The sequence below is a fragment of the Panulirus ornatus genome, chromosome 37 (genome assembly GCF_036320965.1).
Source record: "Panulirus ornatus isolate Po-2019 chromosome 37, ASM3632096v1, whole genome shotgun sequence".
Taxonomy (NCBI): Eukaryota; Metazoa; Arthropoda; class Malacostraca; order Decapoda; family Palinuridae; genus Panulirus; species Panulirus ornatus.
Genome location: NC_092260.1, coordinates 12,402,979 through 12,416,822, shown reverse-complemented (window position 1 = coordinate 12,416,822; position 13,844 = coordinate 12,402,979). Strand labels below are relative to the sequence as shown.

Here is a 13,844-nt window from a genome sequence, read left to right as displayed (position 1 = left end):
ACCAGAGCAATGTGGTGTACAAGGGTGATATGCCGTCAGTTGGCTGAACCAGGGTATATGAGGCAGTAAGGGGACACCTTGGAAAGGCCTGAGACTAGAATGTGGATAAGGGACTCTGGTTTTGGGGCATTATACATGACAGCTTGAGAGTGGATGTGAGCTAAAGAGGCAATGCTTCATTAATTCCTGGCACTACCTCTTAAAAAGGGAAACAAAGAACAGGTACAATAAAAAAATATCAGGATATATTTCCCCCATATCTATTTCAAGGAGCAGAATATAAAGGCTTTCAGATATTTCTTGTAATTCTGCTTTTGACAGATTCAATGAAGGCTGTTCAGGTTCTGAGCACAATGACTACATTGACAATAACCATAAACAGTGTCTGAAAAAGCAGAAATTCTCTCTCCAATAAAAAAGAACTTCACTGACACTCACCTGTTCAGCATCAAGTCCATCTGTGTAAAGCTGAGGAAGTGCATCATCTGGTGCAGGAAGGTTGTGTCTACCTTCTTCTTCCTTTATAAAATCGTACACAGCTTTTGTCTGTTCTAACCACGCTTCTTGAAGTTTACCATTAGGCCTGAAACAGTAATATTGTGTTTTAAGTCAAACTATCAAAGCATGCAAGGATTCAGATACATGTAAAGTATTGATAAAAATGCTTTCAGAAAATCAAAATACATCCAGCTGTTTCAAAACTGATAAGTTAATAACAATTAATATACCATAACTGAACATACATTTTATATAATCTGTTTTAGGTGGTTACTGTGAATGAGTGCATGTCCCTCTTAACCTTACTCTAGCAATTTCATTTCTTGATACATACATCATCTGTTCATATCTGATGGCACACACAGCAATCTCAATTATTGATTTTGATATACATAAAGTGAATTATGAAGAAAAATGACAGTTATTCTCTAAAGTGGCATTCTACAAGATTCCAGTGAATCTCTACAACCCCTAAAGGTGAAAAACCATAACCCCTTTCCCTTCTGGTGAGGTATATGCTTCTCACCTCTCACTAACAACTTATTCATTTGCTGCAGCCACTAATTCAGTCTTGATCAGCCCTTTCAATCTTTAACATTCACTAACTGACAACATAAGTCTCACTGGTCATTGTGCTCATCACCCATAATTCCTGGAACACGGACATCACTCTATATGGTTTTTCATTCTTCATAACACATCCTCCAAGGTGGAAAACCCAGTGTTATACAAGATTTTATTTTACTATGGAGGCTCCAGTCATGGACAAAAGTCCACAAAAAGGCCATGCCTTAACTGAAATATAAAGAGGTTAAAGAAAGGAAAAGAGAAGTGACCAGGAAATGTATCTACAAATTTTGAAGGGAGTGAAAAACCTGTCTTTGAAAAAGGTGCCAGGTCATTGTTATTGGGAAAAACAAGAGAGAGTAAAGAGTTCTAATGCAGACAAAGTCGTGGCAATGGGTTTTCCAGCAAAAGTGGAAGCACTGTTGCCTGTGCCCACCTGACCTCGACTGGCATGTCCAGTAACTTTACAGCCCATCTAACACTGACTGGCATGGCCAGTAATTTTACAAACTTTTATAGTTGTGTTATGAAAAAAATATCAGTGAATGACACTGATTATAGCAAGAGGAGAATTATCTATACAACATAATAATAATCAGTAACAGCCTCTTAATGTAAGTAAATTAAGAGATAAAACATGCTCAATGACAATTCATTCGACACTCAAGCCTTTTCAGTGCATTGTTCTCAAATTCTACAAAATGTCTACACATTATTAGTGAAAATAATGGAAGAAAAATACTCATGAAGTTTTTTCCAATGTTATATGATTACCTTTGATTCTGTAAGGTTAAAGACATTTCTGAAACAACCTGAAAATATGGATTTTGAAGGTTCAAATGGATAGCCTACTTGGATGTTAAGTGGTTAATTGTCCTCTCTCTGACTGCATCTACTGCCTCCTCAATGGTCCTACACAATATTTCATTTTGCATATCTGTTTCAAAATTACAAGCCTTGTGTACTTCATTTATCTCAATTACTTCTGTAGGACAGTCATCCTTCACTCCAAAATCCTCTTTTTTCCACCCTTTCCTACCTCTATCTATATATCTGATACATGTTCCCTTCTGAAACTCCCTCAGTGCCATTTCTTAGTCTCTAGTGCCCCACCCTTAACAGGCCACTGGCCTAGGGCAAGTCTAGGGCAGTGTTTGTTGAAGCTCCTACTGACTACTTCTACCTAATGCTCCTGCCCAATGTAAGAAGGTCTTAAGACAGAATGAATGTGAGGAAAAAAATAATTTCTTTGAAAGTTAAGAATAATCTCAAGGAATTCTTCAAATACATAAGTCAAATGAAGAAAGTAAAAGAAGGACTTGGACCATTACAAAATGAACATCACACACTAACTACTGATGACAAGGAGACGGCTGCCATACTAAATTATCCCATTAACTCCATATTCACAACTGAAGAAACATCTCGAAAACTGCAACAAATGAAAATGTTTCAAGGATCTGATGAAAAAGAGTTGAAGGTTAGAAAAATAAAGAGCACTGAAGTACTTAAACACCCAGGACCAATTAAGCCCTAACAAATCCAACAGGCCCACATAACTTAGCTCCAAGATTTTCAAAAAAGGTCTGGAGCTAGCTGATACAACCCATACCAAAAATATTCATTAAATCTCTATTGGATGGTTAGGTGCCAACTGACTGGAAGTTAGCAAATGTTACTCCTATCTATCAAAAAGGAGACCAAAAAAATGTGCATTGAAATACCTCCCAATTAGCCTTACATCAGTGTTAGATAAAACAATGGAAGATATATCACGAGATAAAGCTGTCACATTTCTAAATCACAAAATTATATCGGACAACCAACACAGTTTCCACAATAAAAGATCCTGACCGACAAATCTGCTGGAAATTTTCAAAGTTATTTATCAGCTTTGGGATGAAAAAGTACCATCTAATATAGTATATTTAGATTTCCTTAAGGCCTTTGATAAAGTATCTCTCAAGAGACTTTTACATAAACTCAAAGCACACGGAATCGGTGAAGAACTCTGTACATGGATCAGAGACTGGCTTACCGGAAGAAAGCAGCATGTAGTATTAAACAGCAAAGCCTCTGCTTGGCTAGACATAATGAGTGATGTGCCACAGGGGTCAGTCCTAAGCCAAATTCTTTTCATAATAGACATTATTGACCCAGCCTCGGTCTCATACCTAAGATCTCCAAATCTGCTGACGATACTAAAGTAGGAGGTAAAGCTGTAAACAGGCAGGACTGCAAGATGATTCAAAGAGATCTTAACTTACTATCAGAGTGGTCAGACCAATGGCAAATGAAGTTTAATGTTGACAAGTGTAAAGTTATGCACTTTGGAAACAAGAATATACATTATGACTACAAACTATTCTGAAAACCTCTAACTAAAGTAAATGAAGAAAATGACCTTAGAGTTTTCATGAGCAACAATCTGAAGTACACTAAACGGTGTCAAGCAGCAAGCAAAAAAAGGCAAATGTCAGGTTTCATAGCCAGGAACATAAATTGTAAGACGCCAGAAACAGTTCTCACGTTTTATAATTCTCTTGTAAGACCATACCTTGAATATGCAGTCCAGTTTGGGTCCCCATACTACAAAAAAATACAAAGAAAAATTACAGCAAGTACAAAGATGTTTGAAAAAATAAATCCCATCCCTTAGAAATCTAGCATACAAAGAGAGGCCAAAATGATTGGATCCCTTCTCCCTATAAAAACAAAGACTTTGCAGACACTCAATCCAAGCCTTCAAAATTCTGAACAAGTTTGATAAAGTAAATCATGAGCATCTTTTCGAAATACAAAAAAATATGGTTAACAGGACAAATGGAATAAAACTCAAAGCTAAAAGATGTAGTATGGAGGTGGCACAAAAGCTTCTTTTCCTATTGGTGTGTTGAGCAATAATGATATTCTTACTGGGCCCTAAAAATGTCTGGAATAGTGGTTTAAGAGCCATTTTCATCGAAATCATTAAAATGATCCAGACATGCTCCCATTTGATATTTGTTGGTTGAAACAAGAATATTAGCATAAATATGGTCAACTTATTTTCCGCTTTTCTCCTTAGGTACAATCAGGTCTCACATTACATTCCTTTTATGCCACTCTCGTTTCATAAAGAAAGTAGTTTTTCACTTTACTGTAATATTTTGGTAATCAAAATGCATTTTGTTGTTTTGGGAGGCCAATTTGGTAATCCAGATGACACCGTGTTATTCAGATATGTTTCATCAACTTTTGACATATCTTAGAGTTTTGTATACCAAAAACAGGGTCTTCCTAAATAGAAATACACCTTAAATACAAGATATACAAGGAAATACATGTGGAATGCTTTAGGTTTGGGGAAATTTACCTGTGATGGTACAACATAAACAATCTACTACTTGAAACGATATCATTAATGAGACCATTTTGCTTATCTATTTATATTTTGAGAGTTTTATTGGACAGTCATGCCAAACGCATGTCACACTGCCACTGTACATAGTTCAGCTACAATCAACAGGTACTGCAACAATAACATATCACTATAATTCAATGGATGTCTTACAGGTCTAAGAAGTAATTAACTAGATTTACTGATACAGAACTGCATATATAAGACACCAAGCAAATACTGCATGATGATACAACTCCCTGGGGAATCTTTATAAAATACAAAGTATAGTGTCATCTCTAGAATCGAGATTGTGAAACAAGATCATTGAAATACATACTGAAAAAGCAATAAATTGCAAATAAAGACAAATTCTATTAGTCGACTGGGTCTTCTATGGTATTACACATGTATTTTGCCAAAACTAAACCAATCCTCAAGTCTACCTGTAGATGAGTTGTACATCAGTGTTTATGGATACCAGCAGATTATACACCAACATCAAATTCATCTGATGCTGGGGATCACAAGGTTACTCATTATGCTGACATCCAGCACCATTTCGCAAGTGCTTAATAATGTACGTGACATACATTTCAACTAGAATATTCAATATTCAATGATACAAATGAAAATATAAATAAAACTAAGGAGGTAACAAGAGGCTTTCATAAGTTCAGTTGATTCGTCATAAGAGTACTGCCTAATTTCATGGCACTGTAATGTATCAGTTTATTCTGCATCATAAACAGAAGTGGTTATTTCTGTTTCTGGTGCCATAACTGGTTTCATTTAATTACAGAGATAATGGTGGAGCATTATCTGAAATATCAAATTTTCAAAACAGTATCAAACACTTTGATATAAGTAATAAAATTACCATTTCAGATATCCATCTGTTTGGGAGTTGAAATTATGTTTTTCCATGTTTTTGATGTGTTTTGCAAGATTCTGACCTTCATTTCTACCACAGATCAGTACCTTATAAAATACCACCCACTTTATCCAATGATAATGGGGGATTCACGGTGGGAACTGGGGTTTTGAGTGGGGCAAATCACAAAAATTTTTGATTTCCTATAAAATGAAGGTCAGAAACATTCAAAAGTCATCAAAAACCATTGGAAACACAATTTCAACCAAACCAAACCTAACCTAACAAACCTATCCTAACAACACTAACCTAACCAGGGCTTAATATGTCATAACCTATGCACAATGTACTTACGTTACTTAAACTCAGAAGACTCAGAGTTGTGATCTGCTGAATGCTTGTCACATACAAAATGGATTTAGAAAATACAATGATCTTTTGAAAAAAGCATTGTAATTTCCTAGGAAAGTAATCATTCGCAGGAGATATGGTATAAAAGAAAAGGGTCTTAAAAGTGTCTAAACTACTGATTCGAAGACTTAAAATCCCAAAATTCGCTGGATGTCCGAAACAGTAATAATGCAGACATATCTATGGACCATGTTCTGGAGTATTGTACTTTATTGTTAGTTAAGGAGACAGTGGGTATACACTTGCAAAATATTAATGAAACCGATAAACACCACACATAACGTCAAACAGTTATCAAAATATTAGAAATACACCATCATATTACCTCCTGTGTCATTTGTTTGCTGACATGTTGGTTTTGCATTTACACAAAGGGGACTAGCATATGTCAACTAAAGCACTAAAGACCAAGATAACTCTTGTCTGCTAAAAAAAGTCATGAGAGATTTTCATAGGATCTGTTGATTTTCCAGAAGTCCATTACTTACATTCACTTTAACCTATTTTTCAAGATATTCTGCTACTGTTGCTTTATGTAATAATAAACTACAACACTCTAAAACATGGTCTGCTGATATTCATGTAATCATAATGATACATATAAGGGAAATTATATGGGAGGGTATTGATTGAGAGGGTGAAAGCATGTACAGAGCATCAGATTATGGAAGAGCAGTGTGGTTTCAGAAGTGGTAGAGGATGTGTGGATCAGGTGTTTGCTTTGAAGAATGAGTGAGAAATACATAGAAAAGCATATGGATTTGTATGTAGCATTTATGGATCTGGAGAAGGCATATGATAGAGTTGATAGAGATACTCTGTGGAAGGCATTAAGAATATATGGTGTGGGAAGAGAGTTGCTAGAAGCAGTGAAAAGTTTTATCGAGGAAGTAAGGTATGTGTACAAGTAGGAAGAGAGGAAAGTGATTGGTTCCCAGTGAATGTCAGTTTGCGGTAGGGGTGCATGATGTCTCCATGGTTGTTTAATTTGTCTATGGATGGGGTTGTTTGGGAGGTGAATGCAAGAGTTTTGGAAAGAGGGGCAAGTATGCAGTCTGCTGTGGATGAGAGAGCTTGGGAAGCGAGTCAGTTGTTTTTTGCTGATGATACAGTGCTGGTGGCTGATTCGGGTGAGAAACTGCAGAAGCTGGTGACTGAGTTTGGTAAAGTGTATGAAAGAAGAAAGCTGAGAGTAAATGTGAATAAGAGCAAGGTTATTAGGTACAGTAGGGTTGAGGGACAAGTCAATTGGAAGGTAAGTTTGAATGGAGAAAAACTGGAGGAAGTGAAGCGTTCTATATATCTGGGAGTGTATTTGGCAGCGGATGGAACCATGGAAGCGGAGGTGAATCACAGGGTGAGGGAGGGGGCAAAATGGTTTGGCCACATGAAGAGAATGAGTGAGGAAAGATTGACCAGGAGGATATATGTGTCAGAGGTAGAGGGAACGAGGAGAAGTGGGAGACCAGACTGGAAGTGGGAGACCAAATTGGAGGTGGAAGGATGGAGTGAAAAACATTTTGAGTAATCGCGGCCTGAACATGCAGGAGGGTGAAAGGCGTGAAAGGAGTAGAGTGAATTGGAATGATGTGGTATACCAGGGTCGATGGGCTGTCAATGGATTGAACCAGGGCAAGTGAAGCATATGGGGTAAACCATGGAAAGTTTTGTGGGGCCTGGATGTGTAAAGGGAGCTGTGGTTTTGGTGCATTACACATGACAGCTAGGGACTGAGTGTGAAGGAATGTGGTCTTTGTTGTCCTTTCCTAGTGCTACCTCTTGTGTGCGCGCAAGGGGAGGGGGGTGCCATTTTCATGTGTGGCGGGGTGGTGACAGGAATGGATGAAGGCAGCAAGTATGGATGTGTACATGAGTATATATTTATATGTCTGTGTATGTATATGAAATGTATAGGTATGTATGTGTGTGTGTGTGGGCGTTTATGTATATACATGTGTGTGAGTAGGGCCATTCTTTCGTCTGTTTCCTTGCGCTACCTCGCTAACGTGGGAGAAAGCGACTAAGTATAATAAACAAAAATAATATATATATATATATATATATATATATATATATATATATATATATATATATATATATGTATATATATATATATATATATATATATATATATATATATATATATATATATAGATATATATATATATATGGTTTGATCGAGTGAGTAACGTAAGGGTAAGAGAGATGTGTGGAAATAAAAAGAGCGTGGTTGAGAGAGCAGAAGAGGGTGTTTTGAAGTGGTTTGGGCACATGGAGAGGATGAGTCAGGAAAGATTGACCAAGAGGATATATGTGTCGGAGGTGGAGGGAACAAGGAGAAGAGGGAGACCAAATTGGAGGTGGAAAGATGGAGTGAAAAAGATTTTGTGTGATCGGGGCCTGAACATGCAGGAGGGTGAAAGGAGGGCAAGGAATAGAGTGAATTGGAGCGATGTGGTATACCGGGGTTGACGTGCTGTCAGTGGATTGAAGCAAGGCATGTGAAGCGTCTGGGGTAAACCATGGAAAGCTGTGTAGGTATGTATATTTGCGTGTGTGGACATATGTATATACATGTGTATGGGGGGGGTTGGGCCATTTCTTTCGTCTGTTTCCTTGCGCTACCTCGCAAACGCGGGAGACAGCGACAAAGTATAATAAAAAAATATAAAAAAATAATATATAATATATACATATATTTTTCTTTTTTTGTCGCTGTCTCCTGCATTTGCAAGGTAGCGCAAGGAAACAGACGAAAGAAATGGCCCAACCCACCCCCATACACATGTATATACATACGTCCACACACGCAAATATACATACCTACACAGCTTTCCATGGTTTACCCCAGACGCTTCACATGCCTTGATTCAATCCACTGACAGCACGTCAACCCCGGTATACCACATCGCTCCATTTCACTCTATTCCTTGCCCTCCTTTCACCCTCCTGCATGTTCAGGCCCCGATTACACAAAATCTTTTTCACTCCATCTTTCCACCTCCAATTTGGTCTCCCTCTTCTCCTCGTTCCCTCCACCTCCAACACATATATCCTCTTGGTCAATCTTTCCTCACTCATTCTCTCCATGTGACCAAACCATTTCAAAACACCCTCTTCTGCTCTCTCAACCACGCTCTTTTTATTTCCACACATCTCTCTTACCCTTACGTTACTTACTCGATCAAACCACCTCACACCACACATTGTCCTCAAACATCTCATTTCCAGCACATCCATCCTCCTGCGCACAACTCTATCCATAGTCCACACCTCGCAACCATACAACATTGTTGGAACCACTATTCCTTCAAACATACCCATTTTTGCTTTCAGAGATAATGTTCTCGACTTCCACACATTCTTCACGGCTCCCAGAATTTTCGCTCCCTCCCCCACCCTATGATCCACTTCCGCTTCCATGTTTCCCATCCACTGCCAGATCCACTCCCAGATATCTAAAACACTTCACTTCCTCCAGTTTTTCTCCATTCAAACTCACCTCCCAATTGACTTGACCCTCAACCCTACTGTACCTAATAACCTTGCTCTTATTCACATTTACTCTTAACTTTCTTCTTTCACACACTTTACCAAACTCAGTCACCAGCTTCTGCAGTTTCTCACATGAATCAGCCACCAGCGCTGTATCATCAGCGAACAACAACTGACTCACTTCCCAAGCTCTCTCATCCCCAACAGACTTCATCCTTGCCCCTCTTTCCAAAAGTCTTGCATTCACCTCCCTAACAACCCCATCCATAAACAAATTAAACAACCATGGAGACATCACACACCCCTGCCGCAAACCTACATTCACTGAGAACCAATCACTTTCCTCTCTTCCTACACGTACACATGCCTTACATCCTCGATAAAAACTTTTCACTGCTTCTAACAACTTGCCTCCCACACCATATATTCTTAATACCTTCCACAGAGCATCTCTATCAACTCTATCATATGCCCTCTCCAGATCCATAAATGCTACATACAAATCCATTTGCTTTTCTAAGTATTTCTCACATACATTCTTCAAAGCAAACAACTGATCCACACATCCTCTACCACTTCTGAAACCACACTGCTCTTCCCCAATCTGATGCTCTGTACATGCCTTCACCCTCTCAATCAATACCCTCCCATACAATTTGCCAGGAATACTCAACAAACTTATACCTCTGTAATTTGAGCACTCACTCTTATCCCCTTTGCCTTTGTACAATGGCACTATGCACGCATTCCGCCAATCCTCAGGCACCTCACCATGAGTCATACATACATTAAATAACCTTACCAACCAGTCAACAATACAGACTTTTGGATGTTAATGTGCTGAGAGGTGCAACCGGAGGGATGTCTGATCATTATTTTGTGGAGGCTAAGGTGAAGATTTGTATGGGTTTTCAGAAACGAAGGTGAATGTTGGGGTGAAGAGGGTGGTGAGAGTAAGTGAGCTTGGGAAGGAGACTTGTGTGAGGAAGTACCAGGAGAGACTGAGTACAGAATGGAAAAAGGTGAGAACAATGGAAGTAAGGGGAGTGGGGAGGAATGGGATGTATTTAGGGAATCAGTGATGGATTGTGCAAAAGATGCTTGTGGCATGAGAAGAGTGGGAGGTGGGTTAATTAGAAAGGGTAGTGAGTGGTGGGATGAAGAAGTAAGATTATTAGTGAAAGAGAAGAGAGAGGCATTTGGACGATTTTTGCAAGGAAAAAATGCAATTGAGTGGGAGATGTATAAAAGAAAGAGACAGGAGGTCAAGAGAAAGGTGCAAGAGGTGAAAAAGAGGGCAAATGAGAGTTGGGGTGAGAGGATATCATTAAATTTTAGGGAGAATAAAAAGATGCTCTGGAAGGAGGTAAATAAAGTGCGTAAGACAAGGGAGCAAATGGGAACTTTAGTGAAGGGCGCAAATGGGGAGGTGATAACAAGTAGTGGTGATGTGAGAAGGAGATGGAGTGAGTATTTTGAAGGTTTGTTGAATGTGCTTGATGATAGAGTGGCAGATATAGGGTGTTTTGGTCGAGGTGGTGTGCAAAGTGAGAGGGTTAGGGAAAATGATTTGGTAAACAGAGAAGAGGTAGTAAAAGCTTTGCGGAAGATGAAAGCCGGCAAGGTAGCAGGTTTGGATGGTATTGCAGTGGAATTTACTAAAAAAGGGGGTGACTGTATTATTGACTGGTTGGTAAGGTTATTTAATGTATGTATGACTCATGGTGAGGTGCCTGAGGATTGGCGGAATGCGTGCATAGTGCCATTGTACAAAGGCAAAGGGGATAAGAGTGAGTGCTCAAATTACAGAGGTATAAGTTTGTTGAGTATTCCTGGTAAATTATATGGGAGGGTATTGATTGAGAGGGTGAAGGCATGTACAGAGCATCAGATTGGGGAAGAGCAGTGTGGTTTCAGAAGTGGTAGAGGATGTGTGGATCAGGTGTTTGCTTTGAAGAATGTATGTGAGAAATACTTAGAAAAGCAGATGGATTTGTATGTAGCATTTATGGATCTGGAGAAGGCATATGATAGAGTTGATAGAGATGCTCTGTGGAAGGTATTAAGAGTATATGGTGTGGGAGGCAAGTTGTTAGAAGCAGTGAAAAGTTTTTATCGAGGATGTAAGGCATGTGTACGTGTAGGAAGAGAGGAAAGTGATTGGTTCTCAGTGAATGTAGGTTTGCGGCAGGGGTGTGTGATGTCTCCATGGTTGTTTAATTTGTTTATGGATGGGGTTGTTAGGGAGGTGAATGCAAGAGTTTTGGAAAGAGGGGCAAGTATGAAGTCTGTTGGGGATGAGAGAGCTTGGGAAGTGAGTCAGTTGTTGTTCGCTGATGATACAGCGCTGGTGGCTGATTCATGTGAGAAACTGCAGAAGCTGGTGACTGAGTTTGGTAAAGTGTGTGAAAGAAGAAAGTTAAGAGTAAATGTGAATAAGAGCAAGGTTATTAGGTACAGTAGGGTTGAGGGTCAAGTCAGTTGGGAGGTAAGTTTGAATGGAGAAAAACTGGAGGAAGTAAAGCGTTTTAGATATCTGGGAGTGGATCTGGCAGCGGATGGAACCATGGAAGCGGAAGTGGATCATAGGGTGGGGGAGGGGGCGAAAATTCTGGGAGCCTTGAAGAATGTGTGGAAGTCGAGAACATTATCTCGGAAAGCAAAAATGGGTATGTTTGAAGGAATAGTGGTTCCAACAATGTTGTATGGTTGCGAGGCGTGGGCTATGGATAGAGTTGTGCGCAGGAGGATGGATGTGCTGGAAATGAGATGTTTGAGGACAATGTGTGGTGTGAGGTGGTTTGATCGAGTAAGTAACGTAAGGGTAAGAGAGATGTGTGGAAATAAAAAGAGCGTGGTTGAGAGAGCAGAAGAGGGTGTTTTGAAGTGGTTTGGGCACATGGAGACGATGAGTGAGGAAAGATTGACCAAGAGGATATATGTGTCGGAGGTGGAGGGAGCAAGGAGAAGAGGGAGACCAAATTGGAGGTGGAAAGATGGAGTGAAAAAGATTTTGTGTGATCGGGGCCTGAACATGCAGGAGGGTGAAAGGAGGGCAAGGAATAGAGTGAATTGGAGCGATGTGGTATACCGGGGTTGACGTGCTGTCAGTGGATTGAATCAAGGCATGTGAAGCGTCTGGGGTAAACCATGGAAAGCTGTGTAGGTATGTATATTTGCGTGTGTGGACGTATGTATATACATGTGTATGGGGGGGGTTGGGCCATTTCTTTCGTCTGTTTCCTTGCGCTACCTCGCAAAGCGCGGGAGACAGCGACAAAGTATAAAAAAAAAAAAAAAATATATATATATATATATATATATATATATATATATATATATATATATATATATATATATACATATATCTTTCTTTCATACTATTCGCCATTTCCCGCCTCAGCGAGGTAGCGTTAAGAACAAAGGACTGGGCCTCTGAGGAAACATCCTCACCCGGCCCCCTTCTCTGTTCCTTCCTTTGGTAATTTGAAAAAAAAAAAGAATAAAGGGGAAGATTTCCAGCACCCCGCTCCCTTCCCTTTTAGTCGCCTTCTACGACACGCAGGGAATACGTGGAAAGTATTCTTTCTCCCCTATCCCCAGGGATATATATATATATATATATATATATATATATATATATATATATATATATATATATCATATATATATATATATATATATATATATATATATATATATATATATATATATATATATATACGTACATAAAACAGGTATTTATGAATCAATGCTAGTTTCAATATACAGCCAAACCGATAATTATCCATCTTAATCCCACAGTATCCCTCATTATATTACTATCTCCTTCCTTAAATTAGCTTAGTAAAATACAATGCTGCAAATCATGTTTTGCAAGTGTTATCTATTCACTAAACATTACAGTTTAATCAAATAAAATCAGTATCACTCAGAGGAGATACCATTGTAGACCTCAATTAAATTATTACCACTTCATAGTCTCTGAAGTTACAACTTTTATTAAGAGACGGTGAGCTCGAGCTAAGAATCTATATGTAATACTCCATGCTCATACCTTAAGTAGTCCTCCGGTCTCTTTAGTAAATCTGTGACTCCTTCGCATATCTTCTCCATTCTCGTAAACTTATTTTCTGTCTTACATGCAGTTTCAACCAAACTTCACAGTACTTAACACTGTAGAACATAGAGTACTCAAATCTCACGAAACATGCTGCCCATGTTTACACATGTGACTTATATGCCAAGGTAATATTGAAATATCGGAAATAACAATTTTAGCATATTAGAATGCCAGATAAAGAAAAATTAAAGACATTATTTTTCTACTGTTCAATTCTATGAAATGATAAAAAAAGATGAGGAATTTAATAGTCATGCACTGAAGCAGAATCTGGTAGAATTATTGAGAACAACCAGAAACCACCAATTTCTTTCTAATTCGGTAAAGATCAATCTTTTTTACTATTGAGAGAATAAAAGACAACTTTGAAAATGTGTAGTTCTCAAAAAATGGATTTAATCATTTGGGCGTTTATATTTCTGCAGATATCATGGAGGCTAAGGAGCGATATAACATTTAACGCGCGATTACATTTTTTTTTTTTGTGCTGTTAGAAT

The 13,844-nt window shown here is 38.6% G+C and overlaps 1 protein-coding gene across 1 annotated transcript in view; it reads right to left on the bottom strand.

Moving 5' to 3' along the window:
• LOC139760506 (U3 small nucleolar ribonucleoprotein protein MPP10-like) overlaps positions 1 to 13,465 on the bottom strand; it is a 73,078-nt gene extending 59,613 nt beyond the window's left edge. Inside the window, exons 1-2 of the mRNA XM_071683795.1 lie at positions 13,282 to 13,465; positions 439 to 583 (exon numbers count right to left, since the gene is read on the bottom strand). Of these exons, the coding sequence (XP_071539896.1) occupies positions 439 to 583; positions 13,282 to 13,340 (204 nt within the window). The 5' untranslated portion in view covers positions 13,341 to 13,465. The remainder of the gene's footprint in view (positions 1 to 438; positions 584 to 13,281) is intronic.
• Positions 13,466 to 13,844: the final 379 nt, after the last annotated feature.